General features: G+C 33.8%; 2 protein-coding genes across 2 annotated transcripts; both read right to left on the bottom strand.

The window, feature by feature from the left end:
• Nucleotides 1-245: 245 nt before the first annotated feature.
• On the bottom strand, nt 246-7,362 carry LOC102596597 (hsp70 nucleotide exchange factor FES1-like). Its single transcript, XM_006359245.2, has 8 exons — nt 7,042-7,362; nt 4,779-4,870; nt 3,055-3,205; nt 2,393-2,520; nt 2,095-2,253; nt 1,829-2,014; nt 753-944; nt 246-670 (listed from the first exon to the last, which is right to left on the bottom strand). Exons 1-8 carry the CDS (start codon nt 7,241-7,243, stop codon nt 650-652), a joined length of 1,131 nt encoding a protein of 376 aa, XP_006359307.1. The 5' UTR covers nt 7,244-7,362; the 3' UTR covers nt 246-649.
• Nucleotides 7,363-8,513: 1,151 nt separating this feature from the next.
• On the bottom strand, nt 8,514-13,113 carry LOC102596270 (ATP-dependent Clp protease proteolytic subunit 2, mitochondrial-like). Its single transcript, XM_006359244.2, has 2 exons — nt 12,744-13,113; nt 8,514-9,219 (listed from the first exon to the last, which is right to left on the bottom strand). The coding sequence occupies exons 1-2, from the start codon at nt 13,033-13,035 to the stop codon at nt 8,801-8,803; spliced, it is 711 nt and encodes a 236-aa protein (XP_006359306.1). The 5' UTR covers nt 13,036-13,113; the 3' UTR covers nt 8,514-8,800.
• Nucleotides 13,114-15,942: the final 2,829 nt, after the last annotated feature.

Below are 15,942 nucleotides of genomic sequence, written 5' to 3'. Positions count from 1 at the left end.
TTTTTTTTTTTTTGGGTTTCTGTGTCCAAAGCCCAATTGGAGCTCCAACTAAATTTGAATCGCGCATTGCATGGGCCTATTCGGGGGTGACACTCCCAACAAAATTTTCACCATACTCAAGACTCGAACCCGAGACCTCCGGTTATGGGTGAAAGTACACCACAACCAATGTTGGTAAAACTGTATTATGGTTGACAAGCTTTAATCGCCAATATAAAATAGGCATACAAAATATAATCATATAGATAAGTAATTTCGTCGAAAATTGAATATTCTCTTAAAGGTTGATACAAATTCTGTAGAAGCAGAAAAAATTGGTCTTGCCACAAAATTGATTTTCTCATCACATACATTACATTGCTATCAATTTTGCAAGATTGATTAAAAGTTAAATATTCGAGAAAATTGGCTATAACTTAAATAGTAGTATAAAATCAGCACAAGTCGTCGTCAGCTCATAATGTTATCCATTTCACATCAGGGTTGTCTTAAGCAGATGATGATGTACCAATTTCGAGTCCATGTCCAGATGAACAAATGGCATGGGATGATGAAGATATCGATCCACTTGGCTACTTCCGCGCCTTTCTAACAGAGAAGAATGCAAGCAGTATAATGTTCAAAAACCGGATCAAGCCAGAAACTGTCATCATAATGCAGCTTGTGTAACCTGTCATTTCGAGTTTTAGCAAAGGATCCAAGTTCAACTTCAACTTCAAATGAAAAGAAATCTATACTAATGTTTCCCTCACCTTATTCAGCTTTTGAAGGAAGGTCAGGTTAACTTCTTTCCGAAGACTCTCCACATCCATTGCGTATTCTTCTCTATGATCATTTAACTGTTGCCTCGTCCTCTCAAGTACCTCGTTCAATTTACAGAAGTCCTTGAAGAGTTGAACTTCAGTCGATCTAAGTAGTAGTATGTTTTTAATTGCGTAAAGGGCCTGCAGTTAAAGCAATGTCAAGCCTATAACAGACTTTTTAAAGATGTCACCAACATATGCAAGGTAATATTTTGTATTACAGAGGCCGTGCTCAATGTATTGAGGACGGAAATGACATGAAAGATACGCAGGATAGTTCAAATAAAACAAGTTTTATATGTTGTTCGAAAGACCTGCCTAACCAAGTCAAACCATGAAAAGATGAATTATATTTGTTCCATTCCGGACCCTACACCAAAAGTGAGTATATATTCCATCATTAAAGATGAAAATGAGCCCCCATCCCGACCAAGGATATCCTCCTCATGCAGCTAACAGGTTTCTTCAAAAGTTCACATCTGATTAGTTTCTGCATAAACCACCAAAACTTTTCCTATGAAGAAAATCACGGTTGAATTTCTTGTTCTGAAGTGACCCTGCTCTATCATCCCAACGGACTTTGATCCATACTCGAACCCAAGCAGATCTAAAGAAGAATTTAACCCAAAAGACTTGGTCCCAATGAAAACAATTTTTTAAACAGACATCGCTCTACCAATTACTTCTCCTGTCTAACCAACACTCCACCATTAAACCGGAGGCACAACAGACTGATATAGCCACTTACAAAAAATGAAAGTAGGTGATTTAGTTAAGATAAAGGATAAGTTCTATAGAGCGACACTTAAACTTTGGAGGTATATGGATGTACTGATGACGGATGCAACTGTGGATTTTATGTAAAAAGACCATCAACACTTGCTCTTCACAAAGGTCAAGCCAAAATTGCTGAGGATGAGGATCATTTCTAATATTTGAAAACCTAAGGGATCATGCATATGAAGTTTAGACAAATAAGATACTTTTGAAATTTAATGTTCATTCACACCAAAGACTACACAAACCTTTTCCGTTAGATCAAGATCGCTTGATGCCATTGAATCAACGATGGCCTTCAGTAACAATCGATTGCTAAAAAAGGAAACCTCAGCTGTGTTCTCATTTTCCAGCTGACTCTCGGCTAAATCAGCAATAAGAAACAGTGACTTCTTATGTAACCTGATATCCAGATTTGAATTGCTAAGAACCTCCTGCATACAAAGACAGAGAAGGAAGTTATACACTGCAGCAGTAAACTATTCTAACTTGACTCAATCTTCAGTTGGATCACCTGAAGCATCGTATCTCCAGCTTCCTGATAAAACAAACTTTGGCCATTCACGTTATTTCTTATTAGTGCTGAAATAGCAAATAAAGCTTTTACAGCTTCTTCCGTGGTGTGAGATTTCATCATCTTCATCAGCATTGTCAATGCCCCAAGTTCCAGGACCTGAATGCAAAAGTCATTGCACAGCGTCAATACAATAGCCAGTAAATTTAGAATATAGACACAGAAACTGCACAAATGAAAGCGACAAAGAAACTAAAGCATTAAAGACCAAACTTGTATAAAAACATAGCTCCAATACCTGCTTCTGAACAATGGGGTTATTTTGACTAGCTTTGCCAAGAACCCATGCCGCAGCAGTCCTTATTTCTGGTACAGAATGATTAAGTATTCTTACAAGTACGCTGAAGCCTCCAAGTTTCTGCAGATCTGAAAATAAAAAACATGTAAGCATTGAGAAAAGTATACATGTGCATTCAATGCTTTCTTTAAATGAAGGAATGGTGAGAAATCAGTTGATGCCTGTATAAAGGAAAACTATTGATGAATCCTGAAAACATTAACAAGTACTCACATTACACATAAGCATCATTGAGAAGCTTCATAAAACCAAGATTAAGAAAGGGTGCTATAGTTCCTAAGAAGTCAGCTGTATGCTCTTCTAGTTCGAGCCTCCTAAAGACTTGATTATAGTCTTATTAGGTCTCGGAAGCGTGTCTATTGGGATTATAGATGCTAATGAATTACTACAGTTGATATGAAGTCAGGTGTCATGTCTCTCTACCTCACAAAGGTAAGGGTAAGGTCTGCGTACACCTCACCCTCCCCAGACCCCACTTGTGGGGCTATACTGGGTGTGTTGTTGATGTTGATATTAAGTTAGAAGTTATAAAACCAAAACCAAAAGAGGCAAAAACAAACATCTGTAAGACTAACAAAAAAAGTCCTGAGAACTATACATACCAATTGCATTATCAATATGCTCAACAAGTACCAACAGCTCCTCTAAGGCACGGAGATGATGCTCCAGAGGTAGGGATGAATTATTTAAATCATTAACTGCAATCAGCATCAACTGCGCATCTGAGGGCATTTTTAGCTTCTCCATCAGTTCCTGGAGAAGAAACAACATATAAATGTATGAAAACCCAACTGAAGAAAAAAATCATATTAAAAAAAGGACCCTTTGGCGTAATATACAATTGCAAGAGGTGGCTAAATAATTCCTCATTTCTTTTCTTTCTTTTCTTTCTTTTTTTTTCGTTTTTTGGGGGGATAAGTAAATCAAGTAAAAAGGTGAAACAAAAAGGATACACAGGTACAGACGAGATGTCCTCACTTATGTCCTATCAGTGCCCACTCCCAAAACTACCACTAAGCTATAAAGAAGCAAGGAAGATGGACAGAAATATTGGTCTGAAAAAAAATTCTTGGATTCTTCGTCAACTATGTTAACCATAGTAGAATTTAGAGACAAACAAGTAGCACAAAACTACATTTTACTTTAGTTTCTATTCTGAAGACCAAAACCTGGTTGTAATTAGATGAACTGATGGAATCAGGGAAGAAACAAGATAATTTCTCATACTACTTTAAAACCTCTACTCCTTTATCCCAATGCAAACTGGCAATGCGAGAAGAAATGGTAATTCAAGCAAATAGTAGGAGAAACCGTGCTTAAATTAGATGCTAGAGTCCCTTAATTGGGTTCTAAATATAACACTATGAGCTTGGATTTTCCCTACATGTATAAGCATTTTCTTACATCGTAATGGATTTGTTTCAACATTTAAATAAATGATGGTCAGCATTGGTGGCTTCTTATGTGATGTATCAATGACAAATAAAATTGAGTGATCATAGGCTGACATGGATCATGAACAGTGCAATGGACATTTTATATAGAAGAAGAAAATCAAACAGATTCACCAAAATAACCGTACACACACTTCACTACATCTACAATTTTGAATTTATCTTCTTCTAATTCTTTACAATTTAGCTAGAACCAAAAGCTTCATCCGAAGCCCTCCCTATTTCCTACTTTAGACCACATGTTCATAAGCAAGCGTTTCATGCGAAGACTATTGAGATCAGCCTAGTCAAAGGCCAAGTTTTAAGATATGTATTCATAATAAAGTTTCTATTTTATCTTCCAAGAACTATTTCCTTCTTACACTAGGAGAAGGCTAACAATGGTCTCGTGAATCTAATAGGAGCTGGACATGCAAGCTTTCTAGAGTTGCACATTCGTGCTATGTTACACAGAGTGAAGTTGAATATTAAGAAGTAGAATATGTTCAACAGAGTGAAGTTGAATACTAAAATATTAGCTCAAAAATTGAGGCATAACGATAAGTTGAGGCATATTCTGTTTCTGAAGCTCCAACCAACTTTACTTGAAAGCTTCATTTATTCATTTTCCTAACAAGTTACACCGTCATTTTGCCAAATCCTATACCCAGCTGTTTGCAGCAATACACTACCTTCAATACTTCATTTCTCAAGTTTCCCTATTATTTTCAATACTTTATACATGTAGATGTTAGGTAAGAAAGGGTATTGGTTCTTTTCATTTGTGTAGGCCTTGGTGGACAGAGTTACCATGTACCTATGCCAGTGCAAGTTGGGGGTGTTATCAAAAACATTAAAGCACAAAGGAAGAATCACAAGCTCGTTAACCGCACCTTCAGTTCAGTCTGGCGTTTGTTTAGTTCCTCCGGAGACATGCGTTGAGCGACTTCTGATCTTTCTTTTAGTACTCCAGGATCCGAATGCCCTGTGTATGTGTTTAGCACAAAACCAAATCATTACACGGGTAAACATAAAACCAATTGTATAATAAACTTATCTTTCAATTTTTCTCAATCAGTGGGTTCATCAATTGACTCTTTATTCGAAAGAACCAAGAACAACACATCCAGGACAGCAAATTCCACAGGTACCTACTGCCTCCCAACAGGGGCGGAGCCAAAAGGTACCATACGGGTTCATCCTAACCCGGGTAATTTTAGTCCAAATCTTGTATTTATTTGTATTAAGAAACGCAAGAAATATGTACAAAAGTTAGATTCAGAACCTAGTTTTGATAACCAAAAGGTAAATAAAAATTTGATTCAGAACCTAGTTACTAAGACCTAATATCACTATTCTAGAAATTTAGTTCATGGGATAAGGTCGATATTCCAGGAATAAGTCTGATTACAACAAACAACATAATACCCAGTATAGTCCCAAAAGTGGGGTCTGGGAATTAAATTTTATATTTGTTTGGTTGGGAAAATATAAATTTAAATTTATACCTTCAACCAAACAAAGTATAAATTTAATTTCAAACTTAAATCCTGGATACCACACTTTATCCCATCCAACTTGGTATCGCGGGATAACTTAGTCCACAAATCAAACAACCCCATAAAGTTCAAATCTTGGTATCCTAGGATAACTTAGTCAGTGAACCAAACAACCCCACAAAGTTCAAATCTTGGCATCCTAGGATAACTTATCAGCGAACCAAACAACCCCTAAAGTTCAAATCTTGGTATCCTAGGGTAACTAAGTACACAAACGAAACAACCCCATAAAGTTCAAATCTTGGTATCCTAGGATAACTTAGTCTACGAACCAAACAAAGTCATAAAGTTCAAATCTTGGTATCCTAGGGTAACTAAGTACACAAACGAAACAACCCCATAAAGTTCAAATCTTAGTATCCTAATATAACTTAGTCTACGAACCAAACAAAGTCATAAAGTTCAAATCTTGGTATCCTAGGGTAACTAAGTACACAAACGAAACAACCCCATAAAGTTCAAATCTTAGTATCCTAATATAACTTAGTCTACGAACCAAACAAAGTCATAAAGTTCAAATCTTGGTATCCTAGGGTAACTAAGTACACAAACGAAACAACCCCATAAAGTTCAAATCTTGGTATCCTAGGGTAACTAAGTACACAAACGAAACAACCCCATAAAGTTCAAATCTTGGTATCCTAGGGTAACTAAGTACACAAACGAAACAACCCCATAAAGTTCAAATCTTGGTATCCTAGGGTAACTAAGTACACAAACGAAACAACCCCATAAAGTTCAAATCTTGGTATCCTAGGATAACTTAGTACACAAACCAAACAACCCCATAAAGTTCAAATTTTGGCTCCCCTTCTACCTTCCACCAACATAAGTACCGAATATCACACCTTATACCATCCAACTTGGTATCACGGGATAACTTACTCCACGAATTAAACAACCCCACAAAGTTCAAATCTTGGTATCATAGGATAAACTAGTCTATGAACCAAACAACGCCATAAAGTTCAAATCCTGGTATCCTAGGATAACTTAGTCAGCAAACCAAACAATCCCATAAAGTTCAAATCTTGGTATCCTAAGGTAACTTAGTCCATGAATCAAACAACCCCAAAATGTTCAAATCTTGGTATGCAGGCAAAACAACCCCTATAAACTTCAAATCTTGGTATCCCAAAACCAAACAACTCCATATAGTTCAAATCTTGCCATCTTTGCTCCCATTCTGCCTTCCACCTGCATAAGTACCTGATAATTCTATCCAACAACAACATCCCCAGTTTAGTCCAACACAGTGAGGTCTGGGGAGGTAAAGCGTACGCAGACACTCTAACAGACCTTACCTCTAACTCAAAAAGTGAGGTACAACTATTGTTTCTTATAGACATTCAGCTCAAGACAAAAACAGTTTATTAAAAGACATAATGAAAGTACACTAAACAATTAAAAAAAAATAACAAAATCGACATACAATAGCATAACAATACTACAACAATAATCCTATAATCCCAATTCGCGTCCTCCCTACCTTCCTATCTACCATAGACACATAGGAACAAAATATTTGATTTAATCTTTCACAACTACATCTTAAAATCAAAAGTTCAAAAAGGAGATTTGAGAAAAAGTAAAGTACCTATAGCCCATTGTAACATTCCATCTAAGGAAGAAAACCCACCATCCATATCCTCCTCTTCTTGAACCATAGCTAATTTATTTCCCTCCTCCTTAGGGTTACTAGACCCAACAACAACACCACTACTTGCAGCTACTTCACTACTTGCAAAATTTGTAATTAACACCACCATGAAAACTGCTATGAGAATGAATTTCGCCATTGCTGCTGATCACTGAGCTTTCTCTATACTCTCTAAATTATTTGTTTTAATACCATATAGTATAGAGAAAGAAATGTACCGAGAGGTTTGTTACTGAGTAGTTTTTGTTGGGAATTCAAATTTAATCGGAATTAAATATTTGTAGCAGACAATGAGAAAAATAAAATCGTATATTACGTAAATCCAACAGATTCGACCAATTGAAAGCCGCCACGTGGTTATTATTTGTCACTGTTATTTTGCACTAAATATCCAGGTATTAGATAACTTTTCGAAATAAAAGTAACATAGAACTAAAATTTTAGTCATTTTTTTAAGTACACGCATACAAAAAAAGGAAAAAAAAGGTATTAAATGAATTTGTTAGATTTATTTTTGTTTTGATAAATTGTTAATTAAGGTTTGTTGTTTATGATTTATGTTTTAAATTTGAATTTATTTGGAGTAAATTTGGGTGTTTAATTATGTGTTGATTGTTAAAATACAAAAAAAAAAAAAATTAAAATAAATTCTAACACATGACGAAAATTTAGCCAAGTCTAACAAGTGAACCTCATGCATATATGAAAAGGCAAAAAATGTGGTAAATGAGTTTGTTAGATTTGTTTGTTTTGACGATTTGGTGAATGGGGTTTGTCTTTTATGATATATGAAACTTATGTTTCAAATTTGAGCTTATTTGATTAAAAAAATTAGGTATTAAAATTCAAAATTTTAAATTACCAAATTAGTGACGACTTGTTATACAAAATATATCAACCAGCAAGATTATGATGATATGCAATATTATTAAAAACTTGAAATATTTTAACTTTCATCTTTTACAAGTTGATATGCAAGTTGGCATTTCTGCAAGAAATTGTTTTCACAACTCAAACTCATGACCTCCTGATCACATGGGGTTTGTCTTTTATGATATATGAAACTTATGTTTCAAATTTGAGCTTATTTGATTAAAAAATTTAGGTATTAAAATTCAAAAATTTAAAATACCAAATTAGTGACAACTTGTTATACAAAATATATCAACCAGCAAGATTATGATGATATGCAATATTATTGAAAACTTGAAATATTTTAACTTTCATCTTTTACAAGTTGATATGCAAGTTGGTATTTCTACAAGAGACTGTTTTCACAGCTCAAACCCATGACCTCCTGATCACATTGGCAACGACTTTACTAATTGCACCAACGCTCCCTTCGAAGAGAAGAATAAATGATACAACAACAAAATGAAAATCAGTAAACTTAGGACAAAAAAAAAACTTACTCAAGCAAAGTGCTAAGAATTTTTCAGATTTATCCAAGGCTTGTTCTGCCAAAATTAGTCCAGAAAAGTTACTGAAGGGATCAACTGAGCTCAGAGCATCACCTTTAAGCATTTAGAGTTGATATGCTTTCTATCTAAAAATACCTTAAATCATTCCAGCTTGTAAACTCACTAAAACAAAGTAATGAGATAATCACCTCATCGAAACAAAATACAAGTAGATCGAAAAATGGAGAACTAGTCAGCAATGGTAATGTTAACAAAGACAACAATGGAGTAACGCTCTAACTTGAGCCTTTTTCTTTGGTTTCATTTGCAATAGCATCAGTTACTAAAGCCATTGGTCTTTCATCTATAACTTCGTCGATTATTCCAAACTCCTTGGCCTCTTCAGGTGTCATGAAATAATCCCTATCCATATTCTTCTGAATTATGTCAAGTGGTTGTCCAGTATGCTTAGCATACAAGTCATTCAGAGTATCCCACACCCGAACAATCTGTTTTGTGTGGATAGTCAAATCCTTAGCCTGCCCGCTATATCCACCTGAAGGCTGATGAATCATGATTGAAGCATTAGGGAGAGATCGTCTCTCACCCTTCGCGCCAGCAGCTAAGAGAAGGGATCCCATTGAAGCTGCTTGACCTAGACATATGGTATTAATTGGAGATCGAATATACTGCATTGTATCATAGATCGCAAGACCTAGTCAATGCCAAAAAAGGAGAAAAAGGAAGTCAGCGTTAAGATATGATCTTGCAATTTTTTCCAGCCAAGCAACTAAACCTCGAATTCTATATTAGCTAAAAGTTAATACAACCCCAATGCCAGACCATTTTGTTCAAGCTTTTTTTTTTAGAAGATTTTTTGTTCAAGCTTTAATCACAACAATAGAAGTATCAGCACGATACTCTGACCAAAATAAAAGTATTCGTCTATCTATAACCAAATATGCAGAACCACATATATCATCAACCAAGTTTGCATATATGATATGATTGGCTAGTCCAAACTGAAGAAAAAAATTAATCTTTAGGTCGCTAATAGCACAAATAACATCCAACAATGTTCCCAAACCAGTTGAGCCCCAAACATGGTTACTAATAAAATAAAACTAGAAACCAAAAATCACGCGAAATAGTAAGTATAAAGTAAATTGCCCAATGTTTCCAAATGAATCTAAATTTATACATTTCCAACATAACTTATGATATTCAACTAAAGGGTATTCAGTTTCAAAAAAAAAAACTTATGATATGCAACTATAACAAGTTCTTGCTAATGGTAATAAGGGGGGTTTAACGTGGAGGACTGGAGGTTGTTACCTAAGGGGGTTTGAAAATACTTTCTTAAAGTGGTCTTCCTAACAGGGCATTATATGCATCTTCAGCTAGCTTTCCCATCTCCTACTATCCAATGGCACAACTTTTTTTTGTTCGAAAAAGGATAATCTTTGGCCAAGGTATTTCAACTAGTCATAGTCAAACTCAAGACAGTTCACTATTAAGTTAAGATCTGCTCTAGATCGAGTATAGTGTATACTGAGAGTTATTACAATAATTATTTGGCACACTAAATATCCTAAATCAGTCTCACAGTCATAATGCCCACCGTGCTTTGGAATCAAACCATAGATAACATTGCACACAGTATTCTACTACCTTAGTGTCAGCAGGTATGCCTTGTACATATGAGAAATAAGGTCAAGATTGCAAAAAAGATTAAAAGTTCATATCTTTTTCCAAAATCACACAAAAAAAGCACTTGTTCTTTCTTGATTCACCTGAGTTATGAGAGCATAATTAAAACACAAATATGCAGGTTAAATTATAACTCTGGAAAGATTTCATTATTTTTTTTGATGAAGTTAAAAGATTTCATTATCTTGATCACATAAAAATCAGTTCGAACACCTAAAACAAATGTGAGAGAAAATTTGAAGCAAATCATGATCATTTAAGAAAAAAAAAAGTGGTATTCAAGGACGATAAACGAAAAGGGTTTTTCTTTGTTTAAGAAAAAATAAATTGATTACAAAACATAAGTGAAAGATTAGACACTCACATCCAAGGAGCGAACAAAAAAATAATCGTCGAAAAAGGTATGATATAAATGATGATAGGATTGCACGCCAAAGAAGTTAAATAAATAAGAGCAGCTTACTGAACGCCCAAAATTACCATCTCCCCTCTTCTGCATGATGATTAATAATGAATATAAACTACGCCTCAATCCCAAATAATGTGGAGTCAGAAATATGAGTCCTCACCATCCTTTCCGTTCAATAAATGTACCATTTTATACCAACTATTTCTTTATTCAAAGGCAAATTTGGAATTCTCCAAATCCTACACTTATCTCTACAATAACATACAAAAAAAGAAACTAGTGGCCTTGGACCTAATGTAAGTATAAAAACTAAATCTAAGCCTTAATCAACCCAAAAGGAAGTGTTCTATGAAGCTTTGTGTCCTCAAAAGAACAATTTGGCTATTTAAATAATCTTTTCAAAAATTGAATCTTTTCACAAATCACATTTTCATTGATAATGAAATGGATCGTGGGCTAACTCAAACCCAAAAGCTAGCTCATGAGGGAGGATTACCTAAGACCATATAAACCAATGTGGGACCCAACATCCTTTCGCTTCTCTCTGTAAAGATTATTTTCCTCTGAGGAGACGCAAAAACTAAAACTCTAGAAAACTAAATTCAATTGTTTTTATCCCAAAGACAACCAACAACAAGATAAAATTCAAATCTTGAGATTGAATAATAAATATATAATCCCCTTTCCAGTTTAAGCTAAATCCCTATTTCATTTCACTCCTCTCTATAAAGATGAGTCCAGCAATATTGAGCCCCTCTTTCCAAATCCCTACCCAAAACGGTGCCTTAAGGAGAATCTGAAGTTGGTTGCTAGCGGAAGTAGTGCGACAAAGAGCAAAAGCCGTAGCATTCACAAAAAAATGGTGTAAGCAGACACAATGGTTAACAACTTGACGAGGAGTGATCCCGCTCTTATTTCCTCCATTTTTAAGATACGAAAAGAAACAATAAGCCCGTCAACGTTGTTATTTGCCTCTGAGGAGCTGCAAAAAACCGACACTCTACAAAACTACATTAAATTGACTTTTCCCAAAGACAACCAACAACAAGAAGATAAAAACCGAATCTGGAGATTGAATAATGAATATCTATTCTCATTTCCAGCTTTAAGCTAAATCCCAATTTCATTTTACTTCTCTCTGTAGAGATTACTATCCTCTGAGGAAATGCAAGAACTAAAACTCTTCAAAACTACATTCAATTGTTTTTATCCCAAAAACAACCAACAAAAGAAAAAAAACTCAAATCTTGAGATTGAATGATAAATATATAATCCCGTTATCAGTTTAAGCTAAATCCCTATATCATTTAACTCCTCTCTGTAAAGATGAGTCCAGCGACATTGAACTCCTCTACTCAAATCCCTACTCAAAACGGTGCCTTAAGGATAATCTGAGTTGGTTGCTATCAGAAGTAGCTCGATAAAGAGCAAAAACCCGTACCATTCACAAAAAAAAAAATGGTGTAAGCAAAAGGGAAGCACAATGGTTGGCAACTCCCCGAGGAATGATCCTGCTCTTACTCCCCTCCCTTTTTAAGATTAGAAAGGAAACAATAAGCCCGTCTACATTGTTATTTGCCTCTGAGGAGATGCAAAAAACTGACGCTCTACAAAACTACATTCAATTGTCTTATCCCAAAAAACAAGATAAAAATTGAATCTTGAGATTGATAATGAAATATCTATTCTCATTTTCAGTTTCAAGCTAAAATCCTATGTTGCTCAGACTCTCTAAAAATGCAGCCGCACCCATGTCAGATCCTCCAAAAGTCTTCCAAAAATGCACTACTTTTGGAGGATGAACACGCAAACCATCTACTTCCTCATAGTAGATGCAAAAACTAAAACTCCACAGAAACTACATTAAATCCTTTTTATCCCAAAGACAACCAAGAACAAAACAAAAATCAAATCTGGAGCTTGAATATCTAATCTCATTCCCAGTTTAAACTAAACCCCAATTTCATTTCCACAATCAAAAAACTTATCAAAGAGCAAAACTAATCCAAAATCCCCAAATACCCAATTTCATTTCCACAACCACAAACCTTACAAAAGCAAAACTAAACCAAAATTAACAACCCCAAATCAATAAAACCAGCAATTCTGAAAACACTAACCAGCAGTAACGGCGCCACCAGGAGAATTGAGATACATGTGAATAGGCTTAGAGGGGTTCTCAGATTCAAGAAACAGAAGCTGAGCAACAACAACATGAGAAGTAGCATCATTAATTGGTCCATTAATACATATAATTCTCTCCTTCAAAAGCCTTGAAAATATATCATAAGCCCTTTCTCCTCTTGAAGAATGTTCAATCACCATTGGTATTAACCCATAAAATCTCTTACTATTCAAAGGGGTTCCATTGATTCTTCGATTCCATAGTTTGTGAACGATTTGGGTTCGCATTGTTGAATGAATCTTGAATGCAGAAACAAGGAAAGTGCGTTTGAAGGGAAAAAGGGATAAAAACTGTATTTTGGGTTGAGGGTAAAGAGTTAAATTTGCTCATAATTATGAGAAAATAAGTAAATTAACATGTGCGGTTCAAAATCGAATCAAAATTAATAATTTGAATCGATTTTTAATTATTAGTTTATCGATAATAGGTTATAACTTTACTGATTTCGATAATGATTTTGATTATTACTTATACTGAATTATTGGTTTTTAACAGTTTGAGACTTGCGAATTTTTTTAATTGGTCAATCGATAATCAGTATATCAAGTTCTTGACTTCTGTCTAGTTTCATACTTTCATTTCTGACTGTCTCAAATTTTTTATTATTCTACAAAGTGTCATTGTTAGCTTTTGAGCAAGATGTCATCGGTCAACTCATGTCATGATTCATTTAGTTTGTCGTTTTGTTTATAAGTGACTTTTTTATTATTATTTTAGTGAAATTTTAATGATTAAATCGATATCTTAATTGTTTTATAACGATTTAGCATGTTCACAAATCGATAATCGATAAGTTGAACCAATAAAATTTAAAATTGAATCTACCTCTATAACAAATTTAACATGTTTACAAATCGATCAAAAATTGATAATCGATAATTAAACCGATAAAATTCAAAATCGAATCTACCTAACTAGCCTAGCTCAAACAAATATGATGCATTACCCCAGTATCTAGTAGACTAATATTATATATTTTGGCATATATATAATATTTTGAGAATTACTAATAAAGAGCAGCGGGTGGTTAATTAAAATACTATTATGTTTGTTATCATAGAATTACTGCATGTACTTCGTTTGGGGATATATTGAGTTGAGATTTTCAGTGGCGTAGGCACATGTATGCCAGGGTGTCCAATTGGACACCCTTCGTTGGAAAAAAATACCACATATACAAGTAAAATTATATACGAAGTGATTAAATAACATATTTTGAACATCCTTGATATAATAGGTTGTTATAGCCTAGTGATTTAAGATGTCTTGAATGTATATTTCGACATCTTTAATGAGCAGTGCTCACGTGTTCAAATCTCACATGGAACAATATTTTCCCCTTTTTAAAAAGAATTTTTGTTATTTAATTTTTGGACCCTCTTCCTGAAATTCCTGGCTCCGCCACTGGAGATTTTGACGATAAAATTAAGTTGACTTGTACAATAATATGAAAAATTGCATTGATTTTTCATATTTATGGTGGACCTATTCACTTGATCGTCCAAACATTCATATAACCTTTACCTAAGATTTGGGGTCGTTTGATGGGGAATAAGTTATCCCAAAATTAGTTATTTTGGAATAATTTATTTCATCACTATGGTATAAATGATGGGATAAGTTATCACAAACATGGCAACCAAACAAGACACAAAAAATTCATCGCATCACTATTTCTTGTCACATGACTATTTATTTTTATCTCTTACACCAAACGACCTCTTATGTCCAACTTTAAGCCTAGACAAGAACGTAATAATTTGCTAAAAAATTTGAGACCTTACTTGTCGAATAAGGTGGTGAAATAGTGGTAAGTGATCGAAAGTGTTGGTTGATGGTAATAGTTGTGGTTGTGAATAATAACTAGCTACCATGATGGTGGTGACCATATCAATTAACAGTGTTGTGAAAATGATAACTAATGACGGAATTAATAATTGTGATGGATAATGCTAATAATTAATAGTGGCGACTAATAGCAATGGTTGGTAATGGTGGTGATTGTTTGTAGTGATTGATGGTCGTCATTATGATAATGATGTTTGATAATGTAAATAGTTATTACTTATTAGTAATGTAATTGATAGTTGTTGTAATATAGCTAGTGAATGTTGGTAATTGATAATAATGAATAACAACAATAGTAATAGTTTGATATTGATGGATGAAATGCATAGTTGGCCATGGAAGTGAATGAAATAATAGCGAAGTAGACATCATTGAGTAAATTACATTTGAATGATATTAAAATTTTGTAAGAGGTTGGTATTATTCATATCTATTTAGACATATTTAGGGTTTATTTTTGTTAAGATTAAGATATTTGAATTAAAATATAATATATATATATGTGAATAGTAAGATGTGTATCAATATAATAAGTCGTGGTGATTGTTGGCGTTGATTGAGGATGACGTTGACTAATGATGATATTGTAGAATACAATAGTTAGTGATGATGGTGATGACTAGTAGTTGTAGTTAATGATAATTATATATAGCTAATGTTGATGGTAAATAATGATGGTTGACTATATATAATAGTAATCAGTGATAATAATTTTTGACATCGTGGTAATTGTAAATTAAATGAAGAATATTGATAGTAAACTACTGATAATAATGATTGTTAACAATGGTAATTATGATTAAAATCGTGATAGTTAATAATAATGAGTGACAATGATAGTGATTGATAATATTAGGCGTGAACAACAACAGCGATGAATAAATAAAATTTGTGCAATCAATTAATTGTAAAATAAACATGCACATATATAGACCATATAGTATAGTAAAATATCAAAGGCTCGTAAATGATGGCCGCCGGCTTTAATGACATTGTCAAGTACGACTAATTAATTCATTAAATATATCTAATCATTGTGCATTAATTAATAAAGCTTAAAAATCTTTATAGGTAATTTAAATGCAAAAACTTACATTTAATTAGTTCGAGCTTTTAATTAAAGTATGTAGTGCGAGAAAATTACATATAGTAATTATGGTTAGAAAAAGAAAAAACTGAATATTTTTCTTACAGTTTCTCATATTAATTATGAAACATCCTCCCTTTTTCCTTTGAACATTTTTGTGTAATTTAGAGTATTTATAATAATTTGAGGATAAACTTTT

Source organism: Solanum tuberosum, unplaced genomic scaffold, assembly GCF_000226075.1.
Source record: "Solanum tuberosum cultivar DM 1-3 516 R44 unplaced genomic scaffold, SolTub_3.0 scf00296, whole genome shotgun sequence".
NCBI classification, from domain to species: Eukaryota; Viridiplantae; Streptophyta; class Magnoliopsida; order Solanales; family Solanaceae; genus Solanum; species Solanum tuberosum.
Note: the sequence above shows the minus strand (reverse complement) of the source record. Positions and strands in the feature narration are given on the sequence as shown.